The 13,615-nt window shown below is 41.7% G+C and overlaps 2 protein-coding genes and 1 long non-coding RNA gene across 7 annotated transcripts; 2 read left to right on the top strand and 1 right to left on the bottom strand.

Annotated features, from left to right (window-relative positions):
- The first annotated feature begins 622 nt into the window (after positions 1-622).
- On the top strand, positions 623-6,040 carry LOC146378948 (uncharacterized). Of its 5 annotated transcripts, none has more exons than XM_084942149.1 (15): positions 623-829; positions 1,257-1,335; positions 1,562-1,677; positions 1,775-1,843; positions 2,006-2,380; positions 2,504-2,605; positions 2,824-3,056; positions 3,154-3,332; positions 3,428-3,832; positions 3,928-4,211; positions 4,320-4,434; positions 4,802-4,903; positions 5,105-5,272; positions 5,398-5,547; positions 5,779-6,040. In XM_084942149.1, exons 3-9 carry the CDS (start codon positions 1,563-1,565, stop codon positions 3,453-3,455), a joined length of 1,101 nt encoding a protein of 366 aa, XP_084798275.1. In that variant the 5' UTR covers positions 623-829; positions 1,257-1,335; position 1,562; the 3' UTR covers positions 3,456-3,832; positions 3,928-4,211; positions 4,320-4,434; positions 4,802-4,903; positions 5,105-5,272; positions 5,398-5,547; positions 5,779-6,040. The 5 variants fall into 5 exon arrangements, with proteins under 5 accessions (XP_084798275.1, XP_084798272.1, XP_084798270.1 ...); XM_084942146.1 differs by lacking the exon at positions 3,428-3,832 and having other exon boundaries at positions 625-829; positions 3,928-4,045; positions 4,120-4,211; positions 5,105-5,266; XM_084942144.1 differs by lacking the exon at positions 3,428-3,832 and having other exon boundaries at positions 625-829; positions 3,928-4,045; positions 4,120-4,211.
- A 2,665-nt stretch (positions 6,041-8,705) lies between these two features.
- On the bottom strand, positions 8,706-10,113 carry LOC146378947 (uncharacterized). The gene is made up of 2 exons (XR_014801532.1): positions 9,568-10,113; positions 8,706-8,847 (listed from the first exon to the last, which is right to left on the bottom strand). It is a non-coding gene; the product is annotated as an uncharacterized LOC146378947 (long non-coding RNA).
- Positions 10,114-11,020: 907 nt separating this feature from the next.
- Positions 11,021-12,679, top strand: LOC146378946 (latent-transforming growth factor beta-binding protein 3-like). Its single transcript, XM_084941636.1, has 5 exons — positions 11,021-11,069; positions 11,291-11,449; positions 11,532-11,621; positions 11,751-11,879; positions 12,063-12,679. The coding sequence occupies exons 1-5, from the start codon at positions 11,021-11,023 to the stop codon at positions 12,212-12,214; spliced, it is 579 nt and encodes a 192-aa protein (XP_084797762.1). The 3' UTR covers positions 12,215-12,679.
- The last annotated feature ends 936 nt before the right edge of the window (positions 12,680-13,615 follow it).

The raw sequence follows: 13,615 nt of genomic DNA, 5'->3' as shown, positions 1-13,615 counted from the left end.
CCAAACAAAGGGCTAGTGATGGTAAATTTAATTCTTTTTACTGAATCGAGTTTTAATGAGTCACTCACCAAAGTGAATCGTGTTTGTTGAGTCATTTGATTCACTGAGTCAGTCGACCAGAGAGTGCAAAAAATGTACATTTTCACTCAAACTTAATTTGTTTCTCTTTTCATGTAAATCCTACTGCTAAGACAACCCGTTCTCACCCCCGACACGTAAAATACTGACGATTTGTCACGTCCCTTAACTTCTCATGCTGACGCTAAAGGTACCCTTCCACGTTTTTATGCGACGCTGTGGGTTGTCAATTCATTCCAATATGAACCCGCTTGCGGCGATCAGAGACGCTTCGAGCAGAGGCTCCAGCCGTCCATTTACTCCAATAATAACTCCGTCACAGCGAAACATGACGCTGTGAATCTCAATCTAACTGGAGAACCGGGGACCCTCTCCGCGAACGGTTTTTCTCCCTAATTTAATGCTTTCTTTTAATGACATCGTTAACATTTCTCAACAAAAACACATGAAAGTATCACTGATAATTCAACAATAAAATCGCTTCATGTTGTGGCCATCACACAGTGATTTCCAAAGTGATTCACGAGCTGAAAGTGCTCAGATTTAACGTACATAATCCTTTGTTAGGTTTATTATTTTCATTTCACACGTAAAACACATTTATAGAGTCATTCACCACTCCTGTTAGTTTTGGACGTGCTCGGCTCCAACCAATCAGACGCAACCTGTGTAAGCAAAGGATGATGGGAGAATGGAGAGACCCATTTATAAGAATAAGAAAATGAGGCGGAACTGATTGATTCTAATGCAGGTATGTAAAAAATACATATATTTAAAGTAATACCTTGATGTGTGTTTCAAAGTTTGTTTTTCATAAAAGCTTCAAACAAACAGAGGTGACTGATCTCGGAAACGGTTTAATGCATTTAAAAATGGCTACAGCTACTGTCAGCATGCTTGCTAGGTAATGACTACACGTGGCTACTGCAGCATTAGCCATTTAATCCAACGATGATGGATTAAATCTATTACAAACGTTAAAGGACTTGTGTGTTGCAAAATACCCTCACATGGTGCGTAAAGCAGTTTTTGCGCTAAGAGTTCTGCTAGCTCTTTATAAACTGATGATGCTAACGTTAATTGCTAACGTTAACCGGAGCCAAGACTGAAAATCATTTGAATTGCGTTAGTTATGTGTTTATGTCACGGAGTTCTGCAAAAATCTCTTTCCTCTTTAGCTTGAAAATGAGTGATTCAGAGGATCCCGAGCTGGAGGAAGAGCTTCAGGCTGCTGACGAACTCCTTCAAGATATGCAGGTAAAATTTTTAGTGGAAACAGTTGTTAAAGAGGGAACACGCTTGTCTAATATTTTGTACGGAGTAAACGTTATATTATTTGAATTTTTTTTAATAAATTTTTATATATGTGTGTATATATAAGTTTATGTCAAATTAAGTTGGTTAACTTAAGATGTTTGATAATCTTTGCTTTAATCATGGACTGTATTTTAGGTGTTCCCTTTTTTCCTTGTTAATTGCATAGAATGATGCACAGAGTGAACCTCAGCCAAGACCAGTGCGCTGGAAAACACGTGACAGACAGGGAGATTTTATTCCTCAGACCATCAACCAGTCGAAGTACTAGTTGCATGCCACGTGGTCAGTGTTCACACAACCATTGATTTTATCTCACAACTTGTTTTCACCAAAGAATTTCAGTAAGTAAATATTCTTCAATCTCTTTTTTTCCCCCCAGTGTCCAGAGATCAGCATCAATGTCCACGTGAAGAACCTAGTTATGTTGCCAGTGTCAACCCAACAAAAGGTACTTTACCTTCTTGTATATATTGTGATTTCTGTTTACTTTTATATTTGTTGTTATAGTTGAGTTATGCAGGACTTTTGTGCAGTCCTAAGAAACATACTGCCTAGAGTGTTTTTCACTTTGTGGAAGAGTTTCTTCCTTTCTTTATTTTTTTTCTGTTAGTGTATGGAACTGAGGTGCTTCATCAGGAGCTCCTTCAGATGTTGGAGGATGGAGAAGAGGACGCAGCCATGGCTTGTGAGACGTCATCTGAATCAGCTGCTACTCACTGGGCGATCAGAAATATGGTGTCCTCGCAAAAGTGGAAAGAGGCCAGGCCTTGTCTTATAGACAATATGTTAGCTACTCTGGATCCACAGTCACACCGTGTGTGTCAGTGTGGCAAACAAGTAGTTGTGAGGTGTCTGGACTGCCTGCCTCTTCCATTCCTTTGTGCTGACTGTGATATTGCAGTTCACACACGCTTTGTCCTGCACAGCAGAGAGGCAGTAACAGGAGGGTTTTTGCAGCCTACATCAGAGTTTCACAAGCCAATAGGTACGGTTTTTAAGTCTTATGCATTTCTTGCTATGTACTATGAGTGGGTGCTGTTATTGTATATTTATTGTGTATCAGTTAATTTCTAATTCTTTTTATATATATTGTGTGTTTTAATGTTAGTTCGGCTGTTGCCTGTGCAAAGGCCAGACCATGTGTGTGACTGCCCAGCAGGTAACGTTGAGGTTTCACCCGGCGCAATTGTGGCTCTTGTAACCATAAATGGTAAGTTGCCCTTTTGTCACACACTACATACACAATAGATGTGTTTGGAGGTTTTATTGCAAATTGTGCATTGCTATCTTGGTTTGAATTACCCTCGGCCCGCAGTATATGTGGGCACCTGTCAAAGGTCATTTGGATTTACCAGACCGATTTGAAAACAACATGAAAAAAATGAATGCTTTGAGCCATGACTGAATTTATCCTTATCCTTTCTAAAGGCCGTTATAACCTTGCACTGCCAGTGGTGAGCTGCACCAGCTGTGGCCTAATGTGGTCCCCCTCAGTTAAGGACATCCTGGGTAGTGGATATTGGCCTGGCACCTTAAATTTCTGCACCCTGTTTTCAATGGATGTCTTTCAGTCTTTCTATGACATTAAGAAGGCTGCACCAGGGATGTCACTTAAGGCATTTGTCAAAGTGCTGGATGAACGAACAGCCCATTTTGGAAGGGTGAGTTTCTAAATTTGCCAAGTTTAAGGAAATTGTGCAAATCAATGTTTATGATGACTGTCCTTGAATATTCTGTTGTATGTCCTCTATGTAAAAGACTGGCCGAATATCAGCTGATGCCTTCAGTAAAAGTTTCTTGGAGTGGAGTGCTGTAAAGTTTGAGGTGGACAGGATGTGCAAGGAGCCATGCTTTAGCTGCCCTGCCTGCACTCCAGACATGCTTGCCGTCTCAGTTGATGGAAACCGCAAGCTTTATCACTTTCAGTCTAATGCAAGGTACGTTATGCATTGTGTACATAAGTCAAATATGGATTTGTAGAAAAATGTATTTTAATGTTTCTTTTCAAACAACTGTCACTGTGTTCGTTCAGCACTTCAGAGCAGGGGAACTTGCTCTGAAGTGCAAGGGGAGTGTATAGGTCCCAGGGAAAGGGTTGTGCGGATCTTCATCTTGGACTGCAGCAAAGGAGTCGTCCAAAAAGTCCACTGGGAAGTTGGATGAAGAGGGCATGGAAATAGCTGTTTGTCGCCACGGAGTCCTCTTAGCTGCATTGAACATGTTTCGAGGGGAGATCTTTGCTTACCCCCTTTTTCTCCAGAGGGAGTTGGCAGCTAACGTCCTGGGACATATTACGTTCCTTTGCTCCGATGTGGCCTGTAAATATTTCCCCTATTTAACCAAGGTGGCTCAGCAGTGCCCTGAGCTGAGGAACCTCTTGTCAATGCTTCCTTTTCTCTCCGTCATGCATGCAAAGGCTCACACTTGGAAATGCGAGGTGTACTGCAGCTTGTAGTTTTGGATTAGTTTGAGACATTTTGTTATAAGGTTGAATGAATTCAGCAGTCATGTATTGTGACCTCCTTTCTATAGATCAAATGGGGAGGTGCGTTTCAGGATGGGGCCGGTTCAACAGTTGGAGAAGAGGTGGAACAAGTAAACAGTTTCCTGTCTAGGGCGGCCATCACAACGAAGTACATGTCTAAAGCAGGTATGTGTCCGTGTCTGAGATTCCACTCAGTCTCCTGCTCATTAATTCTTATTTGTATACTAACTGAAATGCAGGGCGAACAGACATGCTGACCCTCCTGGCTTTGGGCTGGAACAAAAGGAAAGTGGAACAACTGGGCCGCACTTTGAGCCAGAGATATCTAAAGGTGATTTATTTATTTTTTCAAAAACCATTTTAATGTGTGTGGTAATGGGGGAAAACACCAGTACTCTTTTAATGTCAATATGAATGACATTTATTAATGTATTCTTAGATCATAAGGATCCTTAGAGAACAAGTGGAGAGCCTGAATGCGACCAAAAATGAGCTGGGTGTGGATGACGACACACTGCAGCAATGGGTGGCCGATGTGTAGAAATGGGCTGAAGGTGAGTCTCAATATAATGCACTCGTGTATAACAATAGGACCCACCATGGCCTCATTAAAGAACTTAAGGTAGAATTAAGATCTTTCTGACAGTGTCAACAAACAATGAAAAAGAAGCCTTGTAAAAGCAGAATTTATGGCAGAGTTGTTGCGTTTCATCAAATTGGATAGAACCTGGGTTGAAATGATGTCGTACTAGTTGGTTTTATAAACCTGAACACCAACATACTTGTTATCTCATGATAATGCAGCACATGAAGGCTCCAGATGTCTTATAATGAATGTCATCAAGTCAGTGATTACAGAGTCCACTGTAGTTTGGTGACTGTTACTCATCCTGTATTCTGATTAATATTCCTCTCACTTAGAAAGTGATCAAACTGATGGCAGCCTTGGAGCGTTGCAGGCACGAATAGAGGAGCTTGTCGTCGTCATCAGAGTGCGAACACAAAGTCTTTACAGACAAAATGGTACGTCCCAGTTTCTTTGAAATGGACCGTTTGATACTTAGTTTGTACAGCTTGTACAGCTACTTTGTAAACAGAATAAAATCAGATCCAGGTTTGTTTAAGCTGGATGTGATTTGTTCTAGCAAACAAATTGATGAGTGTAGATTAAAATGTAACTATATACATTATGTGAAGGTGTGAATTTTTTATGATTATTTACAGATGGCAACAAGAGGCGACACAGAATTCGCAAGGTCATCTTAGTTGAGAAGAAACGCTTGGCGGCTGCTGTTGACGACTACAACAAGCTCGCTGAACCAACAAAGCAAATCGTATCCAGTGATGCCCTCATGCTGACCGACATTTGGCCCTGGCAGAGCACAAGTGAACGTAAGCTCTTGATTTCTAAATATCCTTTTTAAACAAACTCCCAGTATCTGAGCAGTAGTTGAATGTTTTGTTCTTGAATCATAATATGCTACTATGTTTTCCCATCTGATGTTGTTAAACTGTAGCTGCTGCTGACCTCCGGACAAAGAGAAAGGTCTTGGTGATGGCTGTGAGGCGCCTGAGAGAGGAGGAGATGATCCTTTGCAGGGAGATGCAGCATCACTGGACAGTGTTGCGAATGTGATCTGTGGTGTTGGGGACAATCTCCTCAGACTGTAAGCACATCTTTTATTTATTAATTTTTTGATGAATCGATTGAAAATAAGAGCAGATGCTAAAGTCTTACTGGATCTTTTACCTATATCTAGATTGCTAGCTAACACTGCCTTCTCCCTTTAAAAAAAATGTTTAATTACAGGATCCTAATTCCTTGTGTTTATGAGGTGAGGTTTTTTTTGTTTGTTTTTTTTTTTTACTTATATTTATTTGTTTTGTTCTTTTTACAGCCTCCTTTGTTGGCATGTCGGAGGATGCACAGAAGGGACTCTGTAGCCTGGTTTTTAAAAAAAAAGTGAACTGAAAGCTGAAATGCTCAAAGTAAAGGACGTGTACAAGAGAATCCTCAGCCACCAACCACTCCTGGAAATGGACTCGGAGGAGGAGGAGGACATTCCAGACGATGCCACTGAGAGTGATTTGAGCACTTCTGATGAAGACTGATTGTGTCATCATTGATGTTATGTTTGGTAAAATAAAAAGTTAATCACATCTCTGTTTAATGTGATTTTTCAACAGACATTTTACATTTTGAGAAGAAAAATGGAATTTCCTTGGTGCAGTTGTTTACCCTGAATCATTCTTTCCCATCTAATTTAATGACTAGTGTACATGTTCAGATACGATAACATAATTTAATTTATGGGATGCTTTCTGGGCTGCTCAAATTATCACAAAATTTAAAAGCACCAGGCAGCACACTCACAAGTAAATTTTTTGTTCAGTGTTTTGTCGAAGAAATCAACAAGTACAATTGAGATGTTTGCTGTAGTGGTGTGTTTTTTAAGAAGCATGCCAGCACACTGGTGAACTGACAGTCCCGGAATGCACCCGAGCCAGTGACTCGCCCCAGAGCAAATGAAATTGCTTATCTAGAAAGGCAACCGTCATCAAAGAAGAAGTAAAAGAGTAGGAAACGAATGGTAAGGGAAGGTACTGTGGGGTAGGAAAGAAAGGCCAGAGCTGTGCAAAATGACCTCCAGCAGGCCACAAATGTGCACGTCTGCTCAAACGGTCAGAAACGGACTCCATGAGGGTGTTATGAGGGCCCGACGTCCACAGGTGGGGGTTGTGCTTACAGCCCAACACCATGCCGGATGTTTGGCATTTGCCAGAGAACACAAAGATTGGCAACTTTGCTCCTCACAGATGAAGGCAGGTTCACACTGAGCACTTGTGACAGAGTCTGGAGACGCCGTGGAGAACCTTCTGCTGCCTGCAACATCCTCCAGCATGAGTTTGGCAGTGGGTCAGTTTTGGTGTGGGGTGGCATTTCTTTGGGGAGCTGCACAGCCCTCCATGTGTTCGGCAGAGGTAGCCTGACTGCCATTAGGTACTGAGATGAGATCCTCAGACCCCTTGTGAGACCATATGCTGGTGCGGTTAGCCCCGGGTTCCTCCTAATGCACGACAATCCTAGACCTCATGCGGCTGGAGTGTGTCAGCAGTTCCTGCAAGACGAAGGCATTGATGCTGAGGACTGGCCCGCCCATTCCCCAGACCTGAATCCAATTGAGGACATCTGGGACATCATGTCTCGCTCCATCCACCAACTGCACCACAAAATGTCCAGGAGTGGGCAGATGCTTTAGTCCTGGAGTCTGGGAGGACATCCATCAGGAGAGCATCTGCCACTTCATCAGGAGCATGCCCAGGTGTTGTAGGGAGGTCATACAGGCATATGGAGGCCACACAGACTAGTGAGCCTCATTTTGACATGTTTTAAGGACATTACATAAAACCAGATGAATGATTCTGTATTGCATTGATCAAGGAACCAACCCAATAGGAGCTAAAGGAATCCTCTTGACATTACTTCACTCAGTAAGTTTATGTTATGTTTAATGTGCATTTTCTTCATCAGTTTAGAACATAACATGTTAGCGCTCCCTGGTCCTTTTTGGAGACAGATCCTGAGACAGCAGGCAACTATGGAGAACTCGTGTCAGCTGTGGTAATTAAGGAATACTTTGATTTAATATTGAATTCATGACAACTATCCTCAGGCACATATTCCTGGATATATATAATGACATAAGTAAACTCCCATTTTAGAAACATTGCCTTCTTTGATCTGACTTATTGCCTCAGACTTTGGCCCTGTGTCCCCAAAACTACAGAAAATCCATGACACTGAGTAAGAGGCCTTTATCATGTTATAAGTGAGAGAGTTTGGTGTAACAGTGGTTGAACATGCCAAATCAATCCACAACATACTGCCATTCCCCAGCTGTAACCTGCATATGCATCAAACCAAAATCCAGTATCATAGCCACATGATAGACATAAAGATGAGGTTAAAGGGCTGTGTCATTTTGCCAGATAGCTTCATCCCAAAAAAGATAAACATTCTTCAAAAACAAAAGTTTGTGAATATTTCCAGTATTGCCAGGCCTAAACCAACCTGTTAAACTTATCAAATTATTGTCATAGATACGAACCTATTGATTGAAACAGAATAATCCATTGAAGCCTCCATCATCATCCCAGATCACTGTTACTGTTCAGATTATTTTATCTCTGTTTTCCTCTAGAATGTTTTGAAAATCAGCATTTGATCAACAGACTTTTTAAAAGTTTATTTTGATCCTATTGTTTACGTGTGTAATTGCATTTGTATTGAAATTATGACAGGAAAACCCTTAATCAAATTGTATCTTTGATATCTAATAATAATATTAACAATAATGTTACATATGTAATATGTACACAATAATAATGTGCAAACAAACAAGAAAAATAGCAAAAAATGTCAATTTTTTTCTAATACCCTGTGTATATATATATAAAAACCACATATGACCACAACTCCAAATGTGCAATTGTCACTGCATCTAAACATGACATATTACAAAAAGGTAGAAACATATAATATACAATATGTTCTGAAGCTGGTACTGGTGCAGTTAACTTTGCTTTAGGCTCCCATACACAGTAGGTGTTACTTACTATACGTGCAGTGCAGTATTACTTTAACTTGTAATATGTTATAATAAGCAAGTCACTTCTATATTTATGAGGATGTAGACAATAATGTTGGCTGATATGTAAAACTATGAGATATCGAGTGCAGGGAAGATATTATTGATCGATCAGATTCATGAATGTGTTAGGTACTTAAGCCACAATTAGAGAGTGAAACAGAGACTGACACTGGTTGAAATGTATAGTAAATATTTTATTTTGAACTTTTATGCTGAACTACAAACTGTGAACTGTGCGATCTCTGCGACCTGTGGTGCCTGGTTTACTGTGTGTAAAACTGCGCAGGTTCCCATGTGTCATCCCACACTTTGCCACTGTCAGGAGAAAAACATAACAAACAACAACGACAACCACACACAAAATAGGATAATTTAGGTTGTGACATATGACAATTTTTTAGGATGAAATATCTTCTATATTCATGTCATGCTTTATACACCTTCACTGTAATATAAATCAAGTCAGAGAGTAATAATATATGTAGTAGATGTCAAGCAGGACCACAGCAGCAGCCACGATCCATCGGAACCTGCTGGATGAGAGAGCACAGAAACTCCAGGGAAGAAGTTTAGTTAGTAACATGCATGAACTGCATTACTGAGACATGTATGTTTACAGATGGTGAGGGAGAGGGGGAGAGTTTTCAGTAAAAGGAGACGTGACTGCATCTTCAACCAATACTGAGCCTGCATAACCCTGAAAGAGACAGACAGAGAGAGGGGGGGGACACTAACCCCCAGCAGTCTGGTCCTGTTACAGCATAACTAAGGGCTGAGCTGAACCAGCCCTAACTATAAGCTCTATAAAGAAGTAAAGTCTTATGCCTACTCTTAAAAGTGTTGACCATGTCCACCTCCAAAACTCATAATGGACTTTGGAGGTGGACAGCTATCAAGCTCCTCACAGAAGAGGAGCTCGATAGCTAAAAGCTCCCAATTTACTTTAGTCCAAATACATGAATTCAAATTGAGGTGATAACTATTTATCAACAATATGAATGTCTGTTCCCGTCCAACAAAGTTGTTACTACATACCATGTTGAGCAAGGCTTCCACTTGACTTTAACTTCTTCTTTTTCCTGAAAAACATGATATAAACAAACAATTAATTAAGAAAGACATGCAAGTTGCATACAAAAAGGAGCTTATAAACATTTGTGTACTATTGAATGGCTCAATATATTATACAATTAGTTTACAAAAACATAAGAACCACTACAATGCTTGTACTGCCAGCATCGAGTGCATGTCAGCAAAGCAACACTGCTTACATTGTGGCTCACAAGCAAAACTAACTGAAGCAGATGTTACTGAATGGGAAGGAGCACCTCCACATCAATCACTCCTTCTGAGCATGATGTCAGGAGGACTTTAAAGAACGTAAACATCAGGAAGGCAGCACGACCAGGTCGTATCAGGTGGTATGTTCTTATTTAATGTCCTATTTGGAGCGAAATACAGACTCAGTGGCTGAATTAGTGTAGATTCATCAAATACAAAAGCTTATGGATAGTCAGTCAGGCACAGTTCAAATCCGGGAAGTCCAAAGACGCAAAAAAAATCTGCACAACAGCAGGCTAAATTACTTACATTTACAACTCTCCTGTCTACTATCTCTTCATATTTGAAAATCTTCTGTGTACGGTGTTTTCGGCATTCTGAAAAATAACAAATGAAATATTTACATGAGGTCTGTAAAACTGGAGAAAATGCAAAAATTAAGAAAAAGAAATCTTAACAAACTTAACGAACCTGTCATGTGTTTCGTACATTTACAGTACAGTATGCGACCCATATCCGATCATGGTATGACAGTGTGAATGGCACAAATCCGATATTTTCAAATCCGATCTGGGTCACTTTCGTATGTGGTACTGAATCCGATACATATCTGATGTTTTAGAAAGCGACTGCTGTTTGAATAGTCAAGTCGCATTAAATCCGTCACACGCCAATTATCAGCGCCGGAGAAGCGCCCGATAAGACATCGCGAACGCTTCCTGGCCATCCCATGTAGATGTTAGTGAAACTGTTGGGAAGACAACGTTGGAGAAACGTGAACATTTCATTTATACTGTATAATCTGCAGATTCTGACAGAAATCTGCGACTATCCTTTGAAGCACCGCTCCTCTCTAAAACAGCAATAAGGGTAATTATTAGGCCATATGTAAATAACAAAATAACTTTATAACTTAGAGCAAAATTGGGAAACGTAAAGTCCGAAACAAGTCTTTATATTAAGGGCCATCAGTCAAACAATACTGTTTGGTTTGAGTCTAAACAGAGCGCGTTGTGTGTGACGTCTTCTTTTGCGCATGTGGCCGCTTTGAGCGTTCACACTAGAGTGCGTTTGCTGTCACATTTTATTTGTAGTGTGAACAAGCAGACATAAAAATCGGAATCGAGCATTAAGACCTGCAGTGTGAACGTAGTCTAAGTGTGTGGGTGGCCCGATACTTTTGTCCATATGGTGTAGATGGATATACATGTCTGAATGGGCGCCTGATGCTTGTTACTCCCAGATATTACAAGCTTGTAAAAAAAAATAGTAAAGTATTTGTGTGCTTACTTTGTAGTACAAATAAAAGTGTACATTTACTGTTTTTAGGTGTAATTTGCAATGTGAACCAATCTGACTTTTTTCAAATATTGTATATTAAGATTAGTATTCTTTACCTTCTCTTATTAAATACACTTGAACACTGAGATCAGTTAAAATTTCACGACTTGTTTTTTATCCTTTTTTCCATCTCTAGATCGGACTGCAGCTCACAAGGATGTGTGCTTCACGCGAATTGAGGAGGGCTGGATCTGCAGCGAGCCCCAGAACTGGGTGGTGACGTATTCAGAGTGCTGCTGTCACTTCGGTCGTGGCTGGGGGCCCGAGTGTAACAGCTGCCCTCCCAGAAACTCAGGTGAGCTACTGAAAACTTGCCAGACCTCTTTAGCACTTAATCCATTTATTGAATTAACAAGAATTTTATCTGTTTTACCCAGCAATGTTCAGCCATCTGTGTGGGATGCATCTTGAGACGGAGTCAGACGGGGAACAGGATTTGCAGGCAGCTTTTCCCAATTACAACCCGGGTGACACTCAATGACGGTTTTTGTTAAAAATCAGTGATAGCTGAAACATTCCTGCCCTCAGACAAGGCTTATTTATTTACCTCTTTCTGCCCCCATTTTCTCTTTTCCCCTGGTTCGTTTTGTGAAAAGGTGACAGTTCAGAAGAAGATTCCGACGAATGCAGCTGCGGACATGGCCGCTGTGTCCGTTCCTACCTGGGCACTATGTGTGAATGTAACCCAGGCTTTAGGCTAGACTACTCGCGTGCTCGCTGTATAGGTCTGTCCTACATATACACTACAAAAATGCAAATACACATATTCTTTTAGAGTCCTAGATTCTCTTATTAGTGTATGTACAGCAGCCAATGTGCAGATTATAACTTTGTTCTGTCAACTAATGTTTGGATTTCTGTTTTATGGCTCATTGTCACTAATGAATACTTGTTTTTCTTTGTTCCAGACATTGACGAGTGTGCAGAACCAGATGTCCGTGTTAGTCCATGCAAGAACGCTCGCTGTGTGAACACTTCTGGCTCGTACAAGTGCTTGTGCAAGCAAGGCTTTGTGCACACGCGTAGGCCAAACGTGTGCATCCGTCGCAGAACTCGGTAACCTCTGTGCGTTGCTCTGCGTGCCGCTACGTCTCTCCCCATCTACGCGGCGTGCACAAACAAACCAGCACGTGCAGCTCTTACACTCCTCTCTCATGGTACATACATGGGACTGTGTGAACGCAGTAAACATACAAACATGTTGTCATCGGGAGCCACGTCATAACAATATAAAATGTACAAAACATATCATTGTCAGCCCCTTTTTCATTGGCCAGTCCACATTTTAAAAAAATCTGCAACACAGATAAGGAATATGTTTGTTTATTTGTGCGCTAAAAGTATTTTGTAATTATTTTTTTTTATTTTGAACTGTTTTTGTAGTTTAAATTGTGCATTTTGTGATTTTTGTCATTGACCTCCCAGTTGCTTTTATCTTCTTTTGAATTTTTGATTCAAACAATGAGGACATCCTCTGATGTCTCCTTCCTCAACGAGCTCAACAACTTTTATGCTCGTTTTGAGCGAGGGAACCCCACAACCACAACCAAAGCAGACGTGACGCCAGACCACCAACCTCTGACTCTCTCCCCCACCGATGTAGGAGCGGTGCTGAGCAGGATCAATGTCCACAAGGCTGCAGGCCCTGATGGCATACCCGGGCATGTTCTCAGAGCGTGTTCTGGGGAGCTTGCAGGAGTGCTGACAGACATATTCAACCTGTCCTTGGCCCACGCTGTGGTACCGGCCTGCTTTAAATCCACCTCCATCGTCCCGATACCCAAAAACTCCAACCCATCTTGCCTCAATGACTACCGCCCAGTAGCACTCACCCCCATCATCACTAAGTGCTTAGAGCAGCTGGTCCTAGCACACTTCAAATCCTGTCTCCCCCCCACCCTGGACCCCCACCAATTCGCATACCGCCAGAACAGGAGCACAGAGGATGCAGTCTCCATCGCACTGCACTCTGTCCTCTCACACCTGGACAACAACAACACCTACGCCAGAATGCTGTTTATAGACTTCAGTTCAGCGTTCAATACAATCCACCCCTCACAACTCATCAGGAAACTGACAGACCTGGGCATCAGTTCCCTCATCTGCAAATGGTTACTGGACTTCCTGACCAACCGCCCCCAACATGTCCGGCTGGATAACCACTGCTCATCTACCATCACAATGAACACCGGTGTACCACAAGGCTGTGTGATGAGCCCCTTCCTCTACTCCCTCTTCACCCACGACTGCAGACCTGCTGATGGTTCCAACACCATCATTAAGTTTGCAGATGACACCACGGTGATTGGCCTCATCAGTGACAACGATGAGGCCGCCTACAGGGAGGAGGTGGATCGTCTGGCTGAGTGGTGCGACACAAACAACCTGCTGCTTAACACCGAGAAGACCAAGGAGCTCATCGTGGACTACAGGAGGAATGCTGACCCACATCCACCCATCC

This window comes from Perissodus microlepis, chromosome 10 (genome assembly GCF_051167445.1).
Source record: "Perissodus microlepis isolate ML-2025 ecotype Zambia chromosome 10, ASM5116744v1, whole genome shotgun sequence".
NCBI lineage: Eukaryota > Metazoa > Chordata > Actinopteri > Cichliformes > Cichlidae > Perissodus > Perissodus microlepis.
Note: the sequence above shows the minus strand (reverse complement) of the source record. Positions and strands in the feature narration are given on the sequence as shown.

Bases quoted from the DNA above. Each gene is read 5' to 3' on its own strand.
- LOC146378946 (XM_084941636.1), top strand. From the start codon at position 11,021: ATGTCTGAATGGGCGCCTGATGCTTGTTACTCCCAGATATTACAAGCT. The intron at 11,622-11,750 runs GTGACACTCAAT...TTTTGTGAAAAG, and splicing joins TTTTCCCAATTACAACCCGG to GTGACAGTTCAGAAGAAGAT. The intron at 11,880-12,062 runs GTCTGTCCTACA...TCTTTGTTCCAG, and splicing joins CTCGCGTGCTCGCTGTATAG to ACATTGACGAGTGTGCAGAA.
- LOC146378948 (XM_084942147.1), top strand. From the start codon at position 1,563: ATGATGCACAGAGTGAACCTCAGCCAAGACCAGTGCGCTGGAAAACAC. The intron at 2,606-2,823 runs GTAAGTTGCCCT...TCCTTTCTAAAG, and splicing joins GGCTCTTGTAACCATAAATG to GCCGTTATAACCTTGCACTG. The intron at 3,333-3,927 runs GTACGTTATGCA...TCCTTTCTATAG, and splicing joins CACTTTCAGTCTAATGCAAG to ATCAAATGGGGAGGTGCGTT.